This window comes from Rhipicephalus microplus, unplaced genomic scaffold (assembly GCF_043290135.1).
Source record: "Rhipicephalus microplus isolate Deutch F79 unplaced genomic scaffold, USDA_Rmic scaffold_15, whole genome shotgun sequence".
Taxonomy (NCBI): domain Eukaryota; kingdom Metazoa; phylum Arthropoda; class Arachnida; order Ixodida; family Ixodidae; genus Rhipicephalus; species Rhipicephalus microplus.
This window is the reverse complement of record NW_027464588.1, coordinates 21,282,130-21,299,451: the sequence shown is the minus strand read 5'-3', so window position 1 is coordinate 21,299,451 and position 17,322 is coordinate 21,282,130. Positions and strand designations below refer to the sequence as shown.

Sequence of the window (17,322 nt, the reverse complement as noted above, 5' to 3'; positions counted from 1 at the left end):
AGGTATATACACTTAGGAGAACTGTCATTTGAAAAATAATAAAAATAACCAACATTTTTTATAACTATGTCCATTTCAAGCGATTTGTAGTACAGGCTAAGGAGAGTCACACGCCTCTTATGACATTTCTGTAAAGGTGTAATCGAAAGAGTGAAGATTTTTGTTCCTTGTTACTAGATGTCAGACATCTAAGCTTTTTAATCTATTTGAAAATACTTTGTGATCAGAAAAGTACCCTACCTTGATCCTGTAAAGTTTGTCTAGAACCGAACCTTGTATGTCTGCAGCTATTGGCAAAACAATTAGGAAATCATAGTTTTCCTAACGTACTTTGAACTGAGAAGAAAGAGTTTGATAATTTTACAACATTCTTTGTCGATTATCAAAAAAAATAAAAAATTGAAGTGACCTGCTGCGTAGTTAGGACTGCTGCTCTGTGACAATCACATCCAATCGTCTTCAATTTTTTGCAGCTTTCGAGGTGTGAATGTTGCTCACTAAACGTGTTGGTCACAAAAGAGATTTCCAGCTAATTGCAATGAACTCTATGGAGTAATATATCAGCCAAGTAGCATACAAAAATACCATGGGCTACTCGGAATTGGCATTAAACCAGCGGTGGGTAATCACCTGATACGTTACCACCCACTCAAGCGTCGTTACCAATGAGTAAGTGACTCTTCCGTTAGCGAGGCTAAATTTCTGTCTTTTTTATTTGATTGTCCTCTGGTTCAACATCAACAGAGAGTCTCCCATAAATTAAAGTCACTGGAAACAAGTTTTCCCACACAGACACATTCACTTAAAGGAGCACTGACATCAAATTTCAAGATTGAGATGTGCCCATCATTCGATCACTTGGTATGCATAGGTCTTCTTGGCCAAACTTGAATGGCATCCATCGCGTAAAGGTTATTTTGTTTCGACGTCAAACATTAAAGAAAAGCTAAGAAGAAAAAACGAAAAATAGACTGCCCTGTGACATCGACACTAGTGGTACGTGTTCGGTGCGATACATTCCACAAATACCATCCTGAGTGACAATATGCTAGTAACGATGACGTCGACGATCTCAGAGTGTGTTTAGAGCCGCCTCCCAGCCATGCTCTCACTAGTCGCTATCCTTGCTATGTTGAAGTATGCGTGCGATTCATCGTGTCACATCGACTGATTTGCGTTGTGCTCCACTGCAGTGAGTACAATCATTCAGAGCGACAATACGTGCCAGAATGTCAGGGAACCGCTGCGTAGTGAGAACCTGCACATCGAGGCGCGGAAAAAGCGGAAAGTGCGTGGCGTTTCATGACTTTCCAAGCCACGAACCCCAGCGCAGCCAGTGGGTCGACTTCATATGCGCCGTTGGACAGTGGGGCTGGACGCCCGTGAAGAAGAGCCGCGTTTGCTCCCTTCACTTTGTGGCTAGTTGCTACAGAGTAAATCCTGTGCTGGCGAACCAGTTGGGTTTCACTGGCAGTACAAGGCCTTTTCTCGAGGGCGAGGCTATTTTTATTGTGTGCCCTGCTGTAGCTGAAAGCAGCAATTCACTTGCCAAACGTCCGCGACATGAGGTGTGTAGTTGGTGTTCCTGAGCTCCGAGAGTACGGCCGAGACTGATAACTACATAGCGTTTAACACAGAGCTTGTCAAGCAAGGATCGTCGCAAATCACGGCGATGCCCAATTTCAGGTCGCTGTGATCATTACTTGCCGATGTTGACAGCGAGGACGGCGAGGATGACGATGTTGGCGACAGAGGCATGTCTAAGCATTCAGTGACACTGGTGGACTGACTGTACGTGCGCTCCTAGCAGATGAAACGCCAGTGTGACGTCCCCATTTTTTGTGAAAGCGGCATCAGCTATGCAGCGGCATCAACGTGGCCGCAAGATAGCGCTGCGAGCACTACAATTTGGCGGGTTTTCCACCTATTTCGAACCACGTTCGATAGTGAATATATTTTTATTACAGACACTCATTCGTCACACATGCGTTTTAGGTCGCGAATCGCTACTAGGGGGTTGATAGCTACTAGTTGACGCAAAAATCTTGAGATGAGTAAATTTGATGTCGATGCTTAAACTAAAAACAAACAATGACTTCATTTAAATTGACAAAGTGCACTCTAAGAACTGTGTTGCCTTAAGTCTGCCTGTCATAAGTTCATTATTAATTATTAGCAGTGAAAATCAAGCTTGTAGTGCCATTTTTTAAATTTCACACTGTGGCGTCTTCATCCGCATTTTCTTTTCGCACATTTTCTCGCATAACAGGCCTCATGTCGCGGCAAGAGCAGTGTTTTCAGGACAGCGAAACTGTGCTTTACTAATACGTAAAAAAAATTTTGCTCTTTCATGCTCCTTTAACAATCGACATCTTGCCCACTCTGCAGCCGCGACTTTGTAAAAGACCTCCACACCAACATCTCGAGAGAAAAATTATTTTTTTATTGTCTTCTGCCACACAAACAACCAAGCATCCTCAGCATCGTTAATGCACCACCAATCTAAAAGAACACAAATCTAAAAGCGATTTTTTTTCAGAAAGTCTCTAAATTTAATCCCTTCATCCTCCCAAAAGCACACTCAAGTTACAGAAGGCTATTGCTACCTTGATTTTTCCATTAATTTGACACTGTCTAAAACTCGATATGTAGCACTCCAACTTGAATTTTTCGTCACCCCAAGAGTGGCCCTCACCAGACCACTCAGAGGTTCAATGGTCATAAGAAATAAGCTTAAAGTTTTGCAACCACATTTTTCTGAGTAATTTTTGACAGTTTTTGGCATTCTTAGGCATTGACATCCAAGTATGCAGCATGTACTTACCGTATCGCATGGCAAGACCTTTGCTGGGATTCCTGTGTATGGTGCAGTCCTTGAAAGGGCTGCGGAACTGCTCTAAGTTGGGAGTCTTGAAGTCCGGCACTACACATGGTGGCAATGGGCTGTAGGAGCAGCCACTTGAAAGGCTCGTGTCACTGCCGTTACGGTCGGTATGGCGCAGGCTGCTCTTTGACCTGAAGGTTCACAGTAGCAGTGACAAGCAAAGATGTGAGGGGTGAGTAAGTTCATATAATTAAAAAGCAAAACTTAATTCTGAGGCCTCACACAGAAAACCCATTGTACGGTAAAACCATGGTGATAGAAACAGTGCTTGTACAAATTTTGGGGTGATGGGAATTGTTCTTTGGTCCAGCAGAGGTTTACTAGCCCACAATGTAATCTTGTATGGTTGTTGTGTATCGATTGTCGCGAATTTCTCTAATCTAATTTCTGTCGGCACAATTTGGCTCCATGTGGCCTCAATCCACTTTCCCGCAAAAAAATTTAGCAAAGGTTGAGCTGTTACGCTACACCTTTCTGACTTTTCAGGCTCACCAAGTCAAATCTGTTTCAAGAAGCACACAAGGGTCCCTTCCCTTTTTTTTAATAAAAACAAAATCAAAACCACAATAAACAAATCCACAAGTGGGTTCGAAGCCCGCAAGCAAGAAGCCTAGGAAATCCGCGTAGTACCCATTATTACCATGGTGGTTGAACAACCGCAGTGCCAGAGTCCTCTCTCGTCCATTTTAGTAAACTATGCCTTCAATGACATGTCGTAGCCTCCAAGATTGCATGCACTAATTTTGAAAGCCTTAATGCACTTTCGTGTGCCTTCATGTGTAGATTACAGACAACATTGATGTCGCGCTCTTTTTTTTTACACTTCAAGAAATGCTGTGCTGTCGATGTGGCAGCCACATGTGGACAACAATGGGGGCAGTGTCCTCGAGAATTGAGACATGCTATGAATGGTGGACGAGGACTGAAAGAGGAAGAAGACGATCTCGGCAAAAAAGCTAGGCCTCAGAATGTCAACATGCACGACTGTTGGGGATACACAGACCTGAAAACTCTCCCGTGGTGCTGGCATTGCCCTGAATTTCGCAAAAAACATCAGCACCACCGCGGTAAGAAAATACTGTTCAGCCCCTTTATGAGGGACGTGCAACGGGCAGCAATTCTTGTTGTCTCTTACACGCAGGGTACCATGCATTTCCCTATCAACCCCTATTTTAATGTAGGCACACTGGTGTCTCTTACACCAATTAGCCTGTTACATCAGTTTTTTATGAAGAGTTCAACTGTAATAACAACAAAGGACAGTACTTCTAAAATTTTCGCGCCTTCATTTATCGCCTGCAAAGCACTCCTTATTCACTTTTGGCACAGTACTCTGGTGTCTTGCGGAAAAGCTAACTAGGATTAGAAAGGCGCTAGTGTATGTCGCAGGTCGCTATACACTTGATTTATCAATTTCACACGTGCACACAGTTCATGCATTCAAGACTGCAATTATGATTTTTGCTGCCTAAAAACTTGACTAGAAACTATTCAAAGCAGTTCGCGACGTTGTGGCCCCAAGACACAGTAATGGAAACATATGCCAAATTTTTTTGATGCTCATATATTCTATATGGTCTGGTGATACGAATTTCACATGATTTGAATATTTTTAGTGACACTGCAACATTCGTCTCGCCCATGTTTTACTGTATGGCACCCAGGCACAGCTAATGCGCACTAAAACTGAGTTGTGCATCTACACAGTTGCTACGTCGAGGAGAAATCACCAACTTGAACTGCTGAAGTTCGCCTAACCAAACGTGTAGCCCATTCCTAGCTCACACGAATAAGGATCACTTGAGAGTGGTCACTAGCATTACTGTGCCATCACAAGCACGTTGTAACCTGTAGTGCCATTTGCAAAAATCTATTCCGAATTATAACATAGCAGGACATCCCGGAACACTGTTCGCTACCCTTGGTTCTTCAATACACACCTAAATTTAAACGCATGGCTGTTTTCGCATTTAACTTCAACTGCGGTGCAGATTCCGTGGCCATAAATTGGATCCATGCATTCATACTTAGCGTTAAAAGCTGCCATGGCAAGAAATGACATGATGGCATGACTGTGCTAGGTGCTGGGATTGTTGGCAATTACTGCAATGCCGTAGGGGTTTTGGATATAATAGAGGATGAAGCATTGTGTGTATAACTGCCTGAAGAGCTTTTGGCCATACGCTTGATATAGCGTTCATCTGTACCACACAAATGAGCAAAATAATCACACATTTGAAGACAAGATAATTCTATAAACTTGAGTACCCATGAAGGCACAATGCGCATAAATCCATAAACTTAGGTACTCAACAAAGGACACGGTGTAGCTCAATGGAGGAATGATTTTGCCGCAGCTTCAGTGAAAAAAAATTTGAAGTGAAAGGCTTTTATATAGGCTTCCAAGAAAGGTACTTCAAAGCACTGGCGCAGCCATATGGTGGAAATCAAGCCACTGCCACCACTAATGGGCACATTTTGCTTTACAGTAAAACCGTATATGCATTGAGAGTAAGTTTGTGCTCAGAAGGAAAAACTACTTAAAGCATTTTGAAGTAGACAAGGAACCCCTGGCAACTGCCATCGACTAGAATGCACACCCACGCTTACAAAATGTGAATATAGCATATCCATACGAATGCCTTGCGTCTTCCACAGCCATGGCTCACCCGCCTGCAGAGCATTCGCGTCATTGGTATTCCAAGTGTTGTTTTGTCAAACAGTGCCCCAAGAAAACCTCAAACAATAAAATAGAAACATTCTAGTGCCGTCACATTTCCATGCGACTTGATCCCCTTCAGACGACAATTATGATAGACTGAAAATGCGTATCAACACGATACACTCCACTACAATGCACTATATCGCATTCTAGTAGAGGAAACTAGGTAACCTGCTGTTATGTGTGCATTTCTGTAATTAATCGTCAATAGCACCTCACTGTATATCTAATTATAACAAAATTAGCTATGTTTCATTGCTGCACAAGGAGAACTAAACCTTAGGCTCAAAATATATGTACGCCCAGTTTGCTTTGCAGATGTTTACATTGGTCCCGGAACGAGACATATCAAACAATCATTAGACATAGAAACGTCTGCACAGCCATCCTGCTCGACAAGACGCAGAAGAATGACTTTTAACTAGCTGTCCATAAGAAAGCCTGTGCAAATGCACACACTACGTTTCAGGCAGTTTGAATAAACAAGCGATGCGCAATGTGCTCGCGTAGTTGACGTGTACAGCTGCACACACCATTGCTGAAGGGATTATATTGTTCAGAAGCCATTTCTTCCCAGTAAGCGTTTGCGTTTACAGACGAAGGCTGCTTTAAAAGGATGGGCATAGCCTTTATTTTTGTAAGCTGGCTTTCGTATGTTACGCATTGCAATGAAGTCTACATTCAAACTGCATTATAATGAAGTTAAATCTTGCATAAAAAAGCTCACTATATTCGAAAATTCGTTATAAAGGTATACATTGTAAACACTTTATTGCAAGACAATTTTTCATTTGCTTCGTTATAACCGATATTTCATTATACCCGGGTTCATTATATCGAGGTTTGAGTGTATTCATAGCTACGGTAAAGTCATCGGTGATGTGTCATGGTAGACTTGTCGCAGTGGTTTTAACTTTAATGGGCACGTTCGCAACCAAGCCTTTCATAGCAGTCTAGCCTCCACCATGTGACCACCTTGCTGCATGACAAGCCAGCTTCGAAGTGAAATCACTCCCAATATTTTCATTTTTATTCTTGCAAAGAAAAAGTTCACCCAAGAATGGCTTAATAAAACGACACAGCTCACAGCCATCTCCTCACAGACTTTTTACATTGATACATTGATTTTACATGACTGCTAAGTGCATGTACACACACACTAACCATGCGAACACATAACTGATATTACAGACACCTCTAAGAGGTCTAATGCAGTTTACTACTTCAGAGTTCAGAACCGCCGATTAAAGCATTCAGCAGTATACTATGCCAGTTTTCATCACTCTCAGCACAGAACCAAGTATATTTTATTCTACATCACTGTGAAGACTAAAGTATTCTGTCGAACTGTAAAAAATGGCTTTGAAAACTCACCTCATAGGCGTGTGCATTTTTGCCTCAATACCAGCCGTCAGAGCTTCTGAGGTTTCACGCATGCGGTCCCCTGCACGTGGCATCAGAAACAGAGCATACCGAGTTCACTCGATTTCAAGATCCACCCCATCTATCGCACGTGTCCTTTTCACCTCCAGAAGTATTCTACATGATGCAGTGCTTTTGACTGCTACACTATTAGTTCAGCCACACCCTAAACACTACTGAATAGAAAGTCTTAAACGTTTCCCGAACACCTTTCTACACTGCTTATCTGCTTGACAACTCCGCTTTCGAGCTCATACCATCCCATCACTACCTGGGTGAAACTAGCACTTTTACCTAGTCTGTTCACATCAACGAAATCATTAGTAATGCTAACCCCTGTCCTTTTAAAACTTTTTCACAAAACTTTAGTACAAAGTAAGCACAAATATGCTGCATTCATTTGGGACCAGTACACCGTAGTACTAACCTCTGCTCTTGAGCTAGTCCAATATAATTCTGTCTGCTTTATCACTTGAATGAACGACTCTTTAAAGCTTCCGTCACTCGCCCGTCGCCACAAATTCTCCCGCATATGTCCCTTTGCCAAAATATACTATAGTCACACCCTGCATAAGCGCTTTATTTTCCCTTCACCGCGCATCGACACTTGTTGTGACTATCCCCAAAAGGCGGGAATCATGCGATGCTCGACTCGCACATGTTATCAGTCATTTATTCCCAGAACCTAATAAAACTACAAGGATCTTCTAGGATAAATCACATCTATTATTCCTCATTCTCATGACATTTTAGGCTCAAGTGTACTGTTGAGCAATAAACCAATTATGTGATCACATTTTTTTTGCAAACTGTGATTCTTGTTTATTTCCTTAAGACTTTTACTGCAACTTCTTTAACTATGTTAATATGCAATTTCACTAACAGTCTGCATTTTGCTTGCATAGTTACAACTTGTACTGTTATTTTTTCAGCTAACATTGAAGGGCGGCACCCAAGGTACACGCAAAGGCTGGAGCTCCCCTAAAATTTTCTCCTGCACTACCTCCCGTTGCCTACCCGAAAAGAAACATAGTCATAACAGAATGACTAAGCCCCCCCCCCCCTGAAGGAACTCGCTCATCATGGGTGGCCTCCTGGTAAAATAATCCTGGTGCCACCCCTGCTAACATTTTATTTATTTTTATTTTATTTGACTATACTGCTAACTCCGGGCAAAGTCGTTGCAGAGTGGGGTTGCAAACAAGAATGATCCATAGAACATTTTAGGAAAAACAGCAGTGAAAAAATGAAGACAATATAAAGCAAACAACAAACCCAATTTGTGAAGCAAAAGAGGAGCGAAATGTATGTTGACAAAAATAAGGAAAAAAAAGTCTAAAAACAAAATCACACAACCCATTCAAGTTGAAAGATAAGGCGATAGGCATGTAATGCACAAGAATGGAACTCCACGTAATCGACTGGCAAGTAAAGAGCCGAACAATTCTATACTGTTGGTTTCAACGGTGGGTGCATCTAGGGCCTTCTACTTTATGATTGTTCACAGAAAAAAGAATGCTTAGAAACATTATTAGCCGATTCATATGAAGCGATTGAAAAACAGTGTCGCAGTCTGGTATCATAACATCTTGAAAAATGCACGTAATTGAATATACTGCCTTTGAGATGACCTTCAACTATTTAAACGTAATCTTGCCATTTTATTCTTCCACTGCAGTTAACCCACAATCAAGAATGGCGGAACGAAGTTTCTATTGTATTCTTTAAGTGTACCATTCCCTTCTATAATGCCTCTGACCCTAAGAGTTATTCCAATTAAAAAATAAATATTGAAACGAAGATCGCTAAACGGTCGCTGCTGCAGGAAGTGATCGCACGCTACGCCTCAGTCTTTGACATTGCCCAAGACGAGACATCTACCATTACGCCACCGTCTTCACGTACGCAACACCGCATCTATACAGGCCAAGCACCACCAATACGCCAGAACCCCTATCGTATATCGCCATCCGAAAAGAAAGTCATCGCTGAGCAAGTTGAAGACATGCTAAAGAAGGGCGTCATACAAGAATCGTGTAGTCCATGGGCAGCTCCTGTGATTCTACTCAGGAAAAAGGATAATTCATGGAGATTCTGCGTAGACTGTCGTCGCCTAAAGGCCATCACAAAAAAAGGCGTCTACCCTTTGCCACATATAGATAACGCCGTGGACTGCCTGCCTTCTGTCTCCTATTATTCTTTTGTTGACTTGCGTTCTGGGTATTGGCAAATTTCTATGCATCCCTCAGATAAAGAAAAGACGGCCTTCGTAATACCAGACAGTCTCTTTGAGTTTAACGTTATGCCCTTTGGTTTGTGCAATGCTCCAGCGACATTCGAGAGATTTATGGGTACAGTACTCCGTGGACTAAATTGGAAAATTTGCATGTGCTATTTAGATGACGTGATTATTTACGGCAAGACTTTTCAAGAGCATAACCACCGCTTGTCTCGTGTGTTTGAATGCTTACGCGAAGCTGGCCTTGTTTTAAACTCAAAGAAGTGTCATTTTGGAGACCGTCAAGCCCTCGTATTAGGCTTTTTTGTGGATAAAGAAGGCGTGCGACCAGACCCACAGAAGACTGCAGTAGTTCGCAACTTTGAACCACCATGAACAGTGAAGGATTTGCGAAGTTTTCTGGGCCTGTGCTCATATTTCCGCCGATTTATTAAGAACTTCGCACAACTTGCCTCCCCACAGACGTCCATTTTCATAAAGACACACCGTACTTGTGGGATGATAAATGTGATGCTGCATTTCAACAGCTGAAGTTTTATTGACTTCAGGACCAATCCTAAAACATTTTGATGCTGATGCTTTGACTGAACTTTATATTGATGCTAGTGGGCTAGGTGTTGGTGCTGTGCTGGTCCAACTCTGCAACAGCCGTCAGCACGTCGTAGCATATGCCAGTCGGACACTGACCCGAGCAGAGAAGAACTACACCGTCACCGAGCTCGAGTGCTTAGCAGTCGTCTTCGCCATTCAGAAGCTCTGACCGTATCTACATGGCCGCGAGTTCACAATAGTGACTGATCACCACTCACTATGCTGGCTTGTAGGACTTCGTGACCCGTCTGGCCGGCTGGCTCGTTGGGCGTTGCGCCTCCAAGAGTACAGCTTTTCTGTTACCTATAAGAGCGGACGATGTCACCCAGATGCTGACTGCTTATCCCGCCTTCCTTCAGTACACTCTAACGCTGACGACGATGACATTGATGACTATTTAGTTTCTGTCTCGTCCGACTTCTTAAATACCAGCAGCTTCAAACGTGAGCAGCAGCGCGACCCTACACTGAAACCCTTGCTCGAAGCTGCACATAACTCTGTCAACAAGCACTTTAAAATTTCAAATGGCTTGCTGTATAAAAGAAACTATTCAGCGGATGGCCTCCAGTTGCTTCTAGTGGGGCCGGAAAGCCTGCGCCAGGTCGTCCTTCGTTCTGTGTACGATGACATAACATCCGGTCATCTCGGTTTCACACGTACCCTACATCGACTACATGAGAGGTTATACTGGCCAAAAATGTGGAAGACCACAAAACAGTACGTCGTCAGCTGCACTATATATCAGCGCCACAAGAGATCCACCACTGCCCCGGCAGGTTATTTGCAGCCCATCCCTCCACCAACATCCTCTTTTGAAAAAGTCGGCATCGACTTGCTCGGACCCCTTCCTAAGACCCCATCGGGCCATCGATATGTCATAGTGTGCGTGGATTACCGTAAAAACCCGCGTATAGCCCGGTGTTTTTTTTTCTAAAATTTAGGGTGCGAAATTTCAGCCCCGTACTATATGCGGATCCCAAAAAAGTTTCGGCCCGAATTAAGTTTTGGTTTCGGCATTGGTTGGTGCTATCATCATTATCAGGTGTCTGCGCACTTCTATGTTAGGTGGCGTGGTAGCGTGAGCAGCGTTAGTCCTAGAGACCTACAGGTACAGGCGTGCATCAGGCGAGCAACAGTGGCCTTTGCAATCACTTGGCGCACATCACGACGGCCACGATTTTACGATATTTTAAGCCATGTTGGGACCGCGCAGGCAGTACTCGTCTGCCTTTAAGAGGAAAGTTATTTCTGCTGCCGAAACCATCGGCAACTGTGCCGCGGAGCGGCAGTTCAGCGTGAATGAGCGGAGCATTCACGGTTGGCGGAAGCAGAAGGAAGCCCTTTTTGCATGCTGCGGCAAGAGAAAAAGTTTCCGGGGACCCAAAAATGGAGCATTTCCAGACGTGGAACGAGAACTGACGGACTTTGTTCGGGAGCAACGAGCTGCACAACTTGCTGTGCACATCAAGCTGCTGCAGGCAAAGGCAAGGGAGATCGCTCGAGACAAAGGCATTCCGCCTGCGGACTTCAAGGCAAGCAAGCATTGGGTGTCTCGCTTCCTGCGCCACGCTGGGTTCCGACGTAGTACCTCGGTCTCGCAGAAGCTGCCAGAAAGCTACGAAGAGCTGCTTGTCGCCTTTCAGAAGCAAGTGATTTCTTTGCGAAAGGAAGTCCCCTTTCAGCTGGGCCAGATCGGCAATGCTGACCAGACGCCCGTGTATCTGGATATGCCCTCGGCTCTAACGGTGCATCAAAAAGGCTCCAGGCAAGTTACCGTGCGATCAACTGGAAACGAGAAAATGCGGGTAACTGTAATGCTGTCCTGCACGGCAGACGGGCGCAAGCTGCCACCCTATATGGTGTTTAAACGAAAGACGCTGCCGAAGGGGGAGACGTTCCCAAAAAATGTTGTCGTCCGCTGCCAGGACAAGGGGTGGATGGACGAGTCACTGGTGTTGGACTGGATCAAGTCTGTGTGGTGTCGACGGCCCGGAGCACTGCTGGGGCTCCCATCAATGCTTGTGCTCGACTCGTTTCGGTGTCACCTGGCGGACTCCGTGAAGCGACTGCTGCGCAACTCCCGCACCGGGATGACATCCTAGCTACAGCCACCTGATGTGTGCCTTAATGAACCGTTTAAGGACCACATCAGGCGCCTGTATATGGAGTGGATGAGGTCCGGAGAGCCAGAAGTGACCCCTGCCGGACGGCTGAAACGGGCCTCGCCAGCTCTGCTCTGCTCGTGGATCGCCGAGGCGTGGGCCCGCATTCCCGAGGCGCTCGTTTGCCGTGCCTTCAAGAAGTGCTCCATCTCAAACGCGCTTGATGGCACGGAGGATGAGGTGCTGTGGGAGGACATTTCGAACAAGTGAGATTCGGAAGACAGTGTGTCAGACGAAGACGACGACTAATCGTGCGTGCACGTGCGTGCGCATGCAAGTGTGTAAATAAATCTATTTTTTCTGTTTTCCTCGAACAATATTCGCATGAAAATGTTTTTTTCTCGCGTTTGCTATCCCCGAGTTACACCTCGAACTATACGTGGGTCCGAACTATACGCGGGTTTTTACGGTATTTAGCGCGTTATACGAAAACGAACGCACTGACATCGGCCACAGCATCCACTGTTTCTTCTTTTCTGTTACAACGGGTCATACTGCGTCACGGTGCTCCATGGGTTGTCATCAGTGACCGTGGACGACAATTTATCGCCGATGTGGTTGAAGAAATTTTGCGCCTCTGTGGCTCCTCTTATCGCCACTCCACCCCTTACCATCCGCAAACCAAAGGTCCAACTGAGAGAACAAATCGAACTCTCACGAATATGCTATCGATGTACGTTGATGCTGACCACAGGAACTGGGACGCTGTCTTACCGTTTGTTAGTTACGCGTATAACACCGCCACGCATGAAGTTACTGGACATTCGCCCTTCTTTCTACTTTACGCACGAAATCCACAGAGTTCTCTGGACACTCTATTACCTTTCTCACATCAGGAAGATCTGTCCACCGCTCAGACGTGTCGTGCTGAAGAAGCACGTCAACTAGCGCGCCTTCGAACATTTTCTTCGCAAGAACACAGCACGAGTCGCTACGATGCCAAGCATATCCTCGTAGAGTTTTCTCCTGGTGACTACGTGTGGCTGTGGACTCCTGTTCGTAGAAAAGGATTGTACCGAAAGTTTCTAGCAAACTATTCCGGCCCATTCGAGATAGTCACTCGTCTCAGTGACGTGAATTACGTTGTCGCCCGAGACACAGCCAATAACCGGCGTTCGCGCACTACGCAAATTGTTCACGTAGCCCGCCTACAACAGTACTATCATAGGCCTATTTAACTCGCTCGGCGAGCTTTGTCTGCCGCCCGAGGAAATGAAACAAAGATGCGCGAGCCTACGGGGCGCGGAAGAAGAAGAGTAGTGGAGCGGCGCTTGGACTGTGTGGTTGGGTGAAGCGTTCTAGGCCTGTCTCAGAAGTACGCTGCTCTTTCACAACACCATTTCACCTCATCTTTAAATAAACACAGTCACTCATAACAATATTAAGGAAAAAAGCATTGACTTCTTACTTGGGAAAACATAACAAACATAACAGTATAAGCTGAAGGAGCAGCCTTCCAGGAGCCCACTAAACCGTTTTAGCAAGCCAAATCGTAAGCACAGAAGGTAGCCATCTAATGTGCACACAAGCGTCGAAATGCTGTCAAACCTGCTTTTTGACCTGAAACACGAGTTGTGAACGATATTCCCTTTGGGACAGCAGAAACTTGTTTAAAAACGACACGGCAAAACCGGGGCCACACCATGACAAATGAGTGGTCTGTTCATTACTATCGAGTGGGCTTATGCAAATATTTCATAGCTTCGAATATTTGAGCGAATATTACAGTATTTGAATTCACTTCAATTCAGATTTATATTATTAGAAATTTCAAAGAAATGAATGAATAGGTGTATGCTGGTTCGCATGTAACCCATTTGTGAAGGTGGTTTCACTGCAGCGGAGGAGTGCGGCATTATGAATAAGAATATTGCCTTTATAGAAAAAATCTGCACTACCGTGAAGCCCCAATTCAAGGTTCAATGGACATATTACCCTCACATATATTCTTTATATGTCAGATCAAAAGCTTGTTATGTCGGCTTATATGCTCAAAGTATAATAAATTTTAGAACGCAACATATTTTACAGGTTGTCACTTGCATTCTAATACCCGTGCCACACGGGCATAGAAAATGACATTTGGTGGCGAAGGCCTTCAGTTCCCGAATGACATTCGTTTCGCCGGCGCTGCTACACGTCCAAAGCGAATGACATTTGACTTGATGATGTCGATCACAGCACCTTCCAAGTGAGCATTGAGTGAATAGCAATAAAAAAATTAAGAAGCATTCACAAGCTTCATACACATCAGATAATCATCAAATGTAGAAATAAGCGTATTACGCTGTCCTAAGTTTTAGTTTCTTGCTTTGTTTTACAACGTTGCAGCCGACCGTAGCAACCTAAGCCAACACTAGTCAGATCCACAGCGTAAATAGACACTAAAATTGACAAGCGTTTCATTATCAATCCTTTATTTTCATCGTATAACGTTCAAAGCATATTCTTAAGACTTTAGTGAAAATAAAAGACGGGAAATTTCATTTTTAGCTCAATATGATTTGTTTTACATACTTTCAGGTAAATCGCACTTCGCGAGCTGTGTCGTCGAGAGTAGGCATTTCATAGTCAACTGAGTTGTGGTGAAGGCAGTTGGTGGCGAATGGCATTCGAATGGCATTCGGATGAATGCCCTTTTGTTCGCCCGTGTGGCACCGCGCGAATGGCAATAAATCTGAAGGCATTCGGGGGTAAATGCCATTTTTTCTGCCCGTGTGGCACGGGTATAACAGAAGTCACCGACTACTATTCAAAGTTGTTTCGACTTCCTTTGAACTGAAAATATGACATTTGCACAGGCCTTACTTAAATTTAAAAAATATATTTATATATATATTGCGTCGACTAGTTAGGTCATGACATATATGCTTATTTTTCTTTGTGTTGTTACGGGAGGGCACACAGCGAAACGTGGTGACAATTGAGATATATCTGCACGATGCCAAGCCTTAGCTGAGATGGCAAGGGAGAGTGCGCTCCACATTCCAGAATCACGTTGTCTTTCTCGCTGTTTTCTTCAGCGTGATGTAGTCTTGTATCATGACCCCCGGGTGCAGAAACACCGTCTCAGTGCTTTCTATGGTGTTGAGGAGTAGTAGAGTTCAAGTTGGGAGACATGAACAATGTCTGTAGACAATAGATCAAAGGAAGATAATGGCTTCAGCGGGGCTATCTCCTAGGTAACGTCGGTCACCTGACGCAAGACCCGGTAGGGTCCTGAGTACCCGGAAAGCAGCTTCTCAAAGAGACCAACATGTTGAGTCGGGGTACAAAATAACACAAGGAAACATGGCGCAAAGAAGACGTCGCAATGATGTGCGTCGTAACGTTGCTTCTGTTGCTCTTGCCATGCTAAGAGGCACTTCCGAGCGACTTCTCGTGTTTTGCGAGCCATGGTGATAGTGTCACGGGCGTATTCAGTCGGCGAATTGACAGCTGTCTGAAAGATGGCGTCGAAAGATAGAGCTGGGTCGCGGCCAAATATGAGATAGAATGGTGAAAACCCTGCTGTATCGTGGCGTGAGGAATCCTATGCAAATTTAACAAAGGACAATGCAACGTCCCAGTCTAGGTGGTCAGAGAAGACGTACATGGAGAGCATTTCAGTAAAAGTCTGGTTGAATCGTTCGGTAAGCCCATAAGTTTGTGGATGGTAGGCCGTCCTAAATTTATGTTTGGTTTTGCAAAAGCGAAGCAGGTCGTCAAAAACTCAGGAGAGAAAATAGCGTCCATGATCTGTGAGGAGTTGACATGGAGCTTCATGATGGAAGGTGACATCGTACAGAAGAAAATCGGCAACATCTGTGGCCCAGCTGGTTGGCAAACCCCGCGTGATGGCGTACCGGGTTGTATGATCCATAGCGACAGCAATCCATTTGTTTCCGAAGGTAAACTGAGGGAAAGGGCCTAGGAGGTTATGGTGACCCCGCTACTAACTGCAGCGAATGATCACCGCAGGTTCACGCTTAGCGAGCCACAGGGCCGTGACTTTGCCACCTACTCGCGTGTAGCGCACCGCTCCGCGCGCGCTCATCAAATAAGGCGTTTAGCGTGACGCGGCAAGACAGACAGTGTTCCAATACAAAAATACACAACACTTTATTGCCCGTGGCGGCACCCCGAACAACAGTACAACGTCCTCTCCCGAGACGCGGGGAGCAAAGGCACCCGCACGCAGACGTTCACAATAAGGGGAAACCGCGAGCATGTCGCAGCTGGCAATGGCGAGCTTTGACACGCCGGTCGGGAAAAGGTCCCTCGCGGCTATGCTGCGCACTCTCACGATGGCCACTGGGCCTGGTCGCAAGTGTTAGGGCAAACCTCGTACGCGTAGGCCTACGGCAAGTACGGCTCGGTGTGGTACGACCACTTCAAGTACTGGGCACCGCTGTGGCCTTAGCGTACGGTACCGAAGCTAGCACTCAAGTAAACACGCCTGCCGAGGTTTCAAAAGGCCACCCCAGGCAGGCTACAGTCCGGCGATTCCCAAAGGGGGAGTGGACGAAGGAAACACGTGCATACCCGGCGCCAACCACGGAGGAGAAAGAGCTCCCTCAATGCACATGTACCACGTGCCGCGCCCGCACGTGGCGCCATCTATCGCCACACACCGTTACCAGAGCAGAAAAAGCAAAAGGATGTAGCTGTGCGGTGGAATGCCCACGAAATGGTTGCGGGCGTGCCTCAGATCCCCACAAGGTCAAGCAAGACCAACACGAAAGAACGGGTCAATAGGAAGATCATGTGGCTGGAAAGTCCGGCAAGACTAATAGGAGATTTTTTTTTCGACGTAAACACTGGTCGCATGCGACAAAACAGCGGCGAACAGAGCAATAAAGCCTAGGCCAGTAAAATCGGCGATGAACATGGTCGTAAGTCTCAGAGAGACCAAGGTGACCGGCGGTGGGGGTGTCATGGAGCTGGGCGATAACACTCGAACGTAGGTGGGAAAGCACCACGAGGAGCAGTTCGCACTCATTTGTGTTGACATTGTAGCGGTACAAAGTGCCTTCTTTAAGCACAAACAGTCGAGTAGACGGATGGGGTGTCGGAGAGTTGTGCTTCTCAATAATGTCACGCAAGACGGGATCTCGGCGCTGTTCATCCCGGATGTTGCTGAAAGCAGAAAGAAAGAGAGCACACATGGCCGCGCTTCATTTAAAGTCTCAGGGGGGTCTACTGGATGGCGGAACAAGCAGTCAGCGTCATGGTGTAAACGACCAGATTTGTAAGACACTGAGTAGTCATATTCTTGTAGCTGTAGTGCCCAGCGACTAGACTCCCAGTGGGATCCTTTGAT

General features: G+C 45.3%; 1 protein-coding gene across 1 annotated transcript in view; it reads right to left on the bottom strand.

Annotated features, from left to right (window-relative positions):
• Positions 1-5,081: 5,081 nt before the first annotated feature.
• The window catches only part of LOC142784615 (uncharacterized), a 182,539-nt gene continuing 170,298 nt past the window's right edge, over positions 5,082-17,322 (bottom strand). Inside the window, exons 7-8 of the mRNA XM_075883041.1 lie at positions 6,981-7,050; positions 5,082-5,085 (exon numbers count right to left, since the gene is read on the bottom strand). Of these exons, the coding sequence (XP_075739156.1) occupies positions 5,082-5,085; positions 6,981-7,050 (74 nt within the window). The remainder of the gene's footprint in view (positions 5,086-6,980; positions 7,051-17,322) is intronic.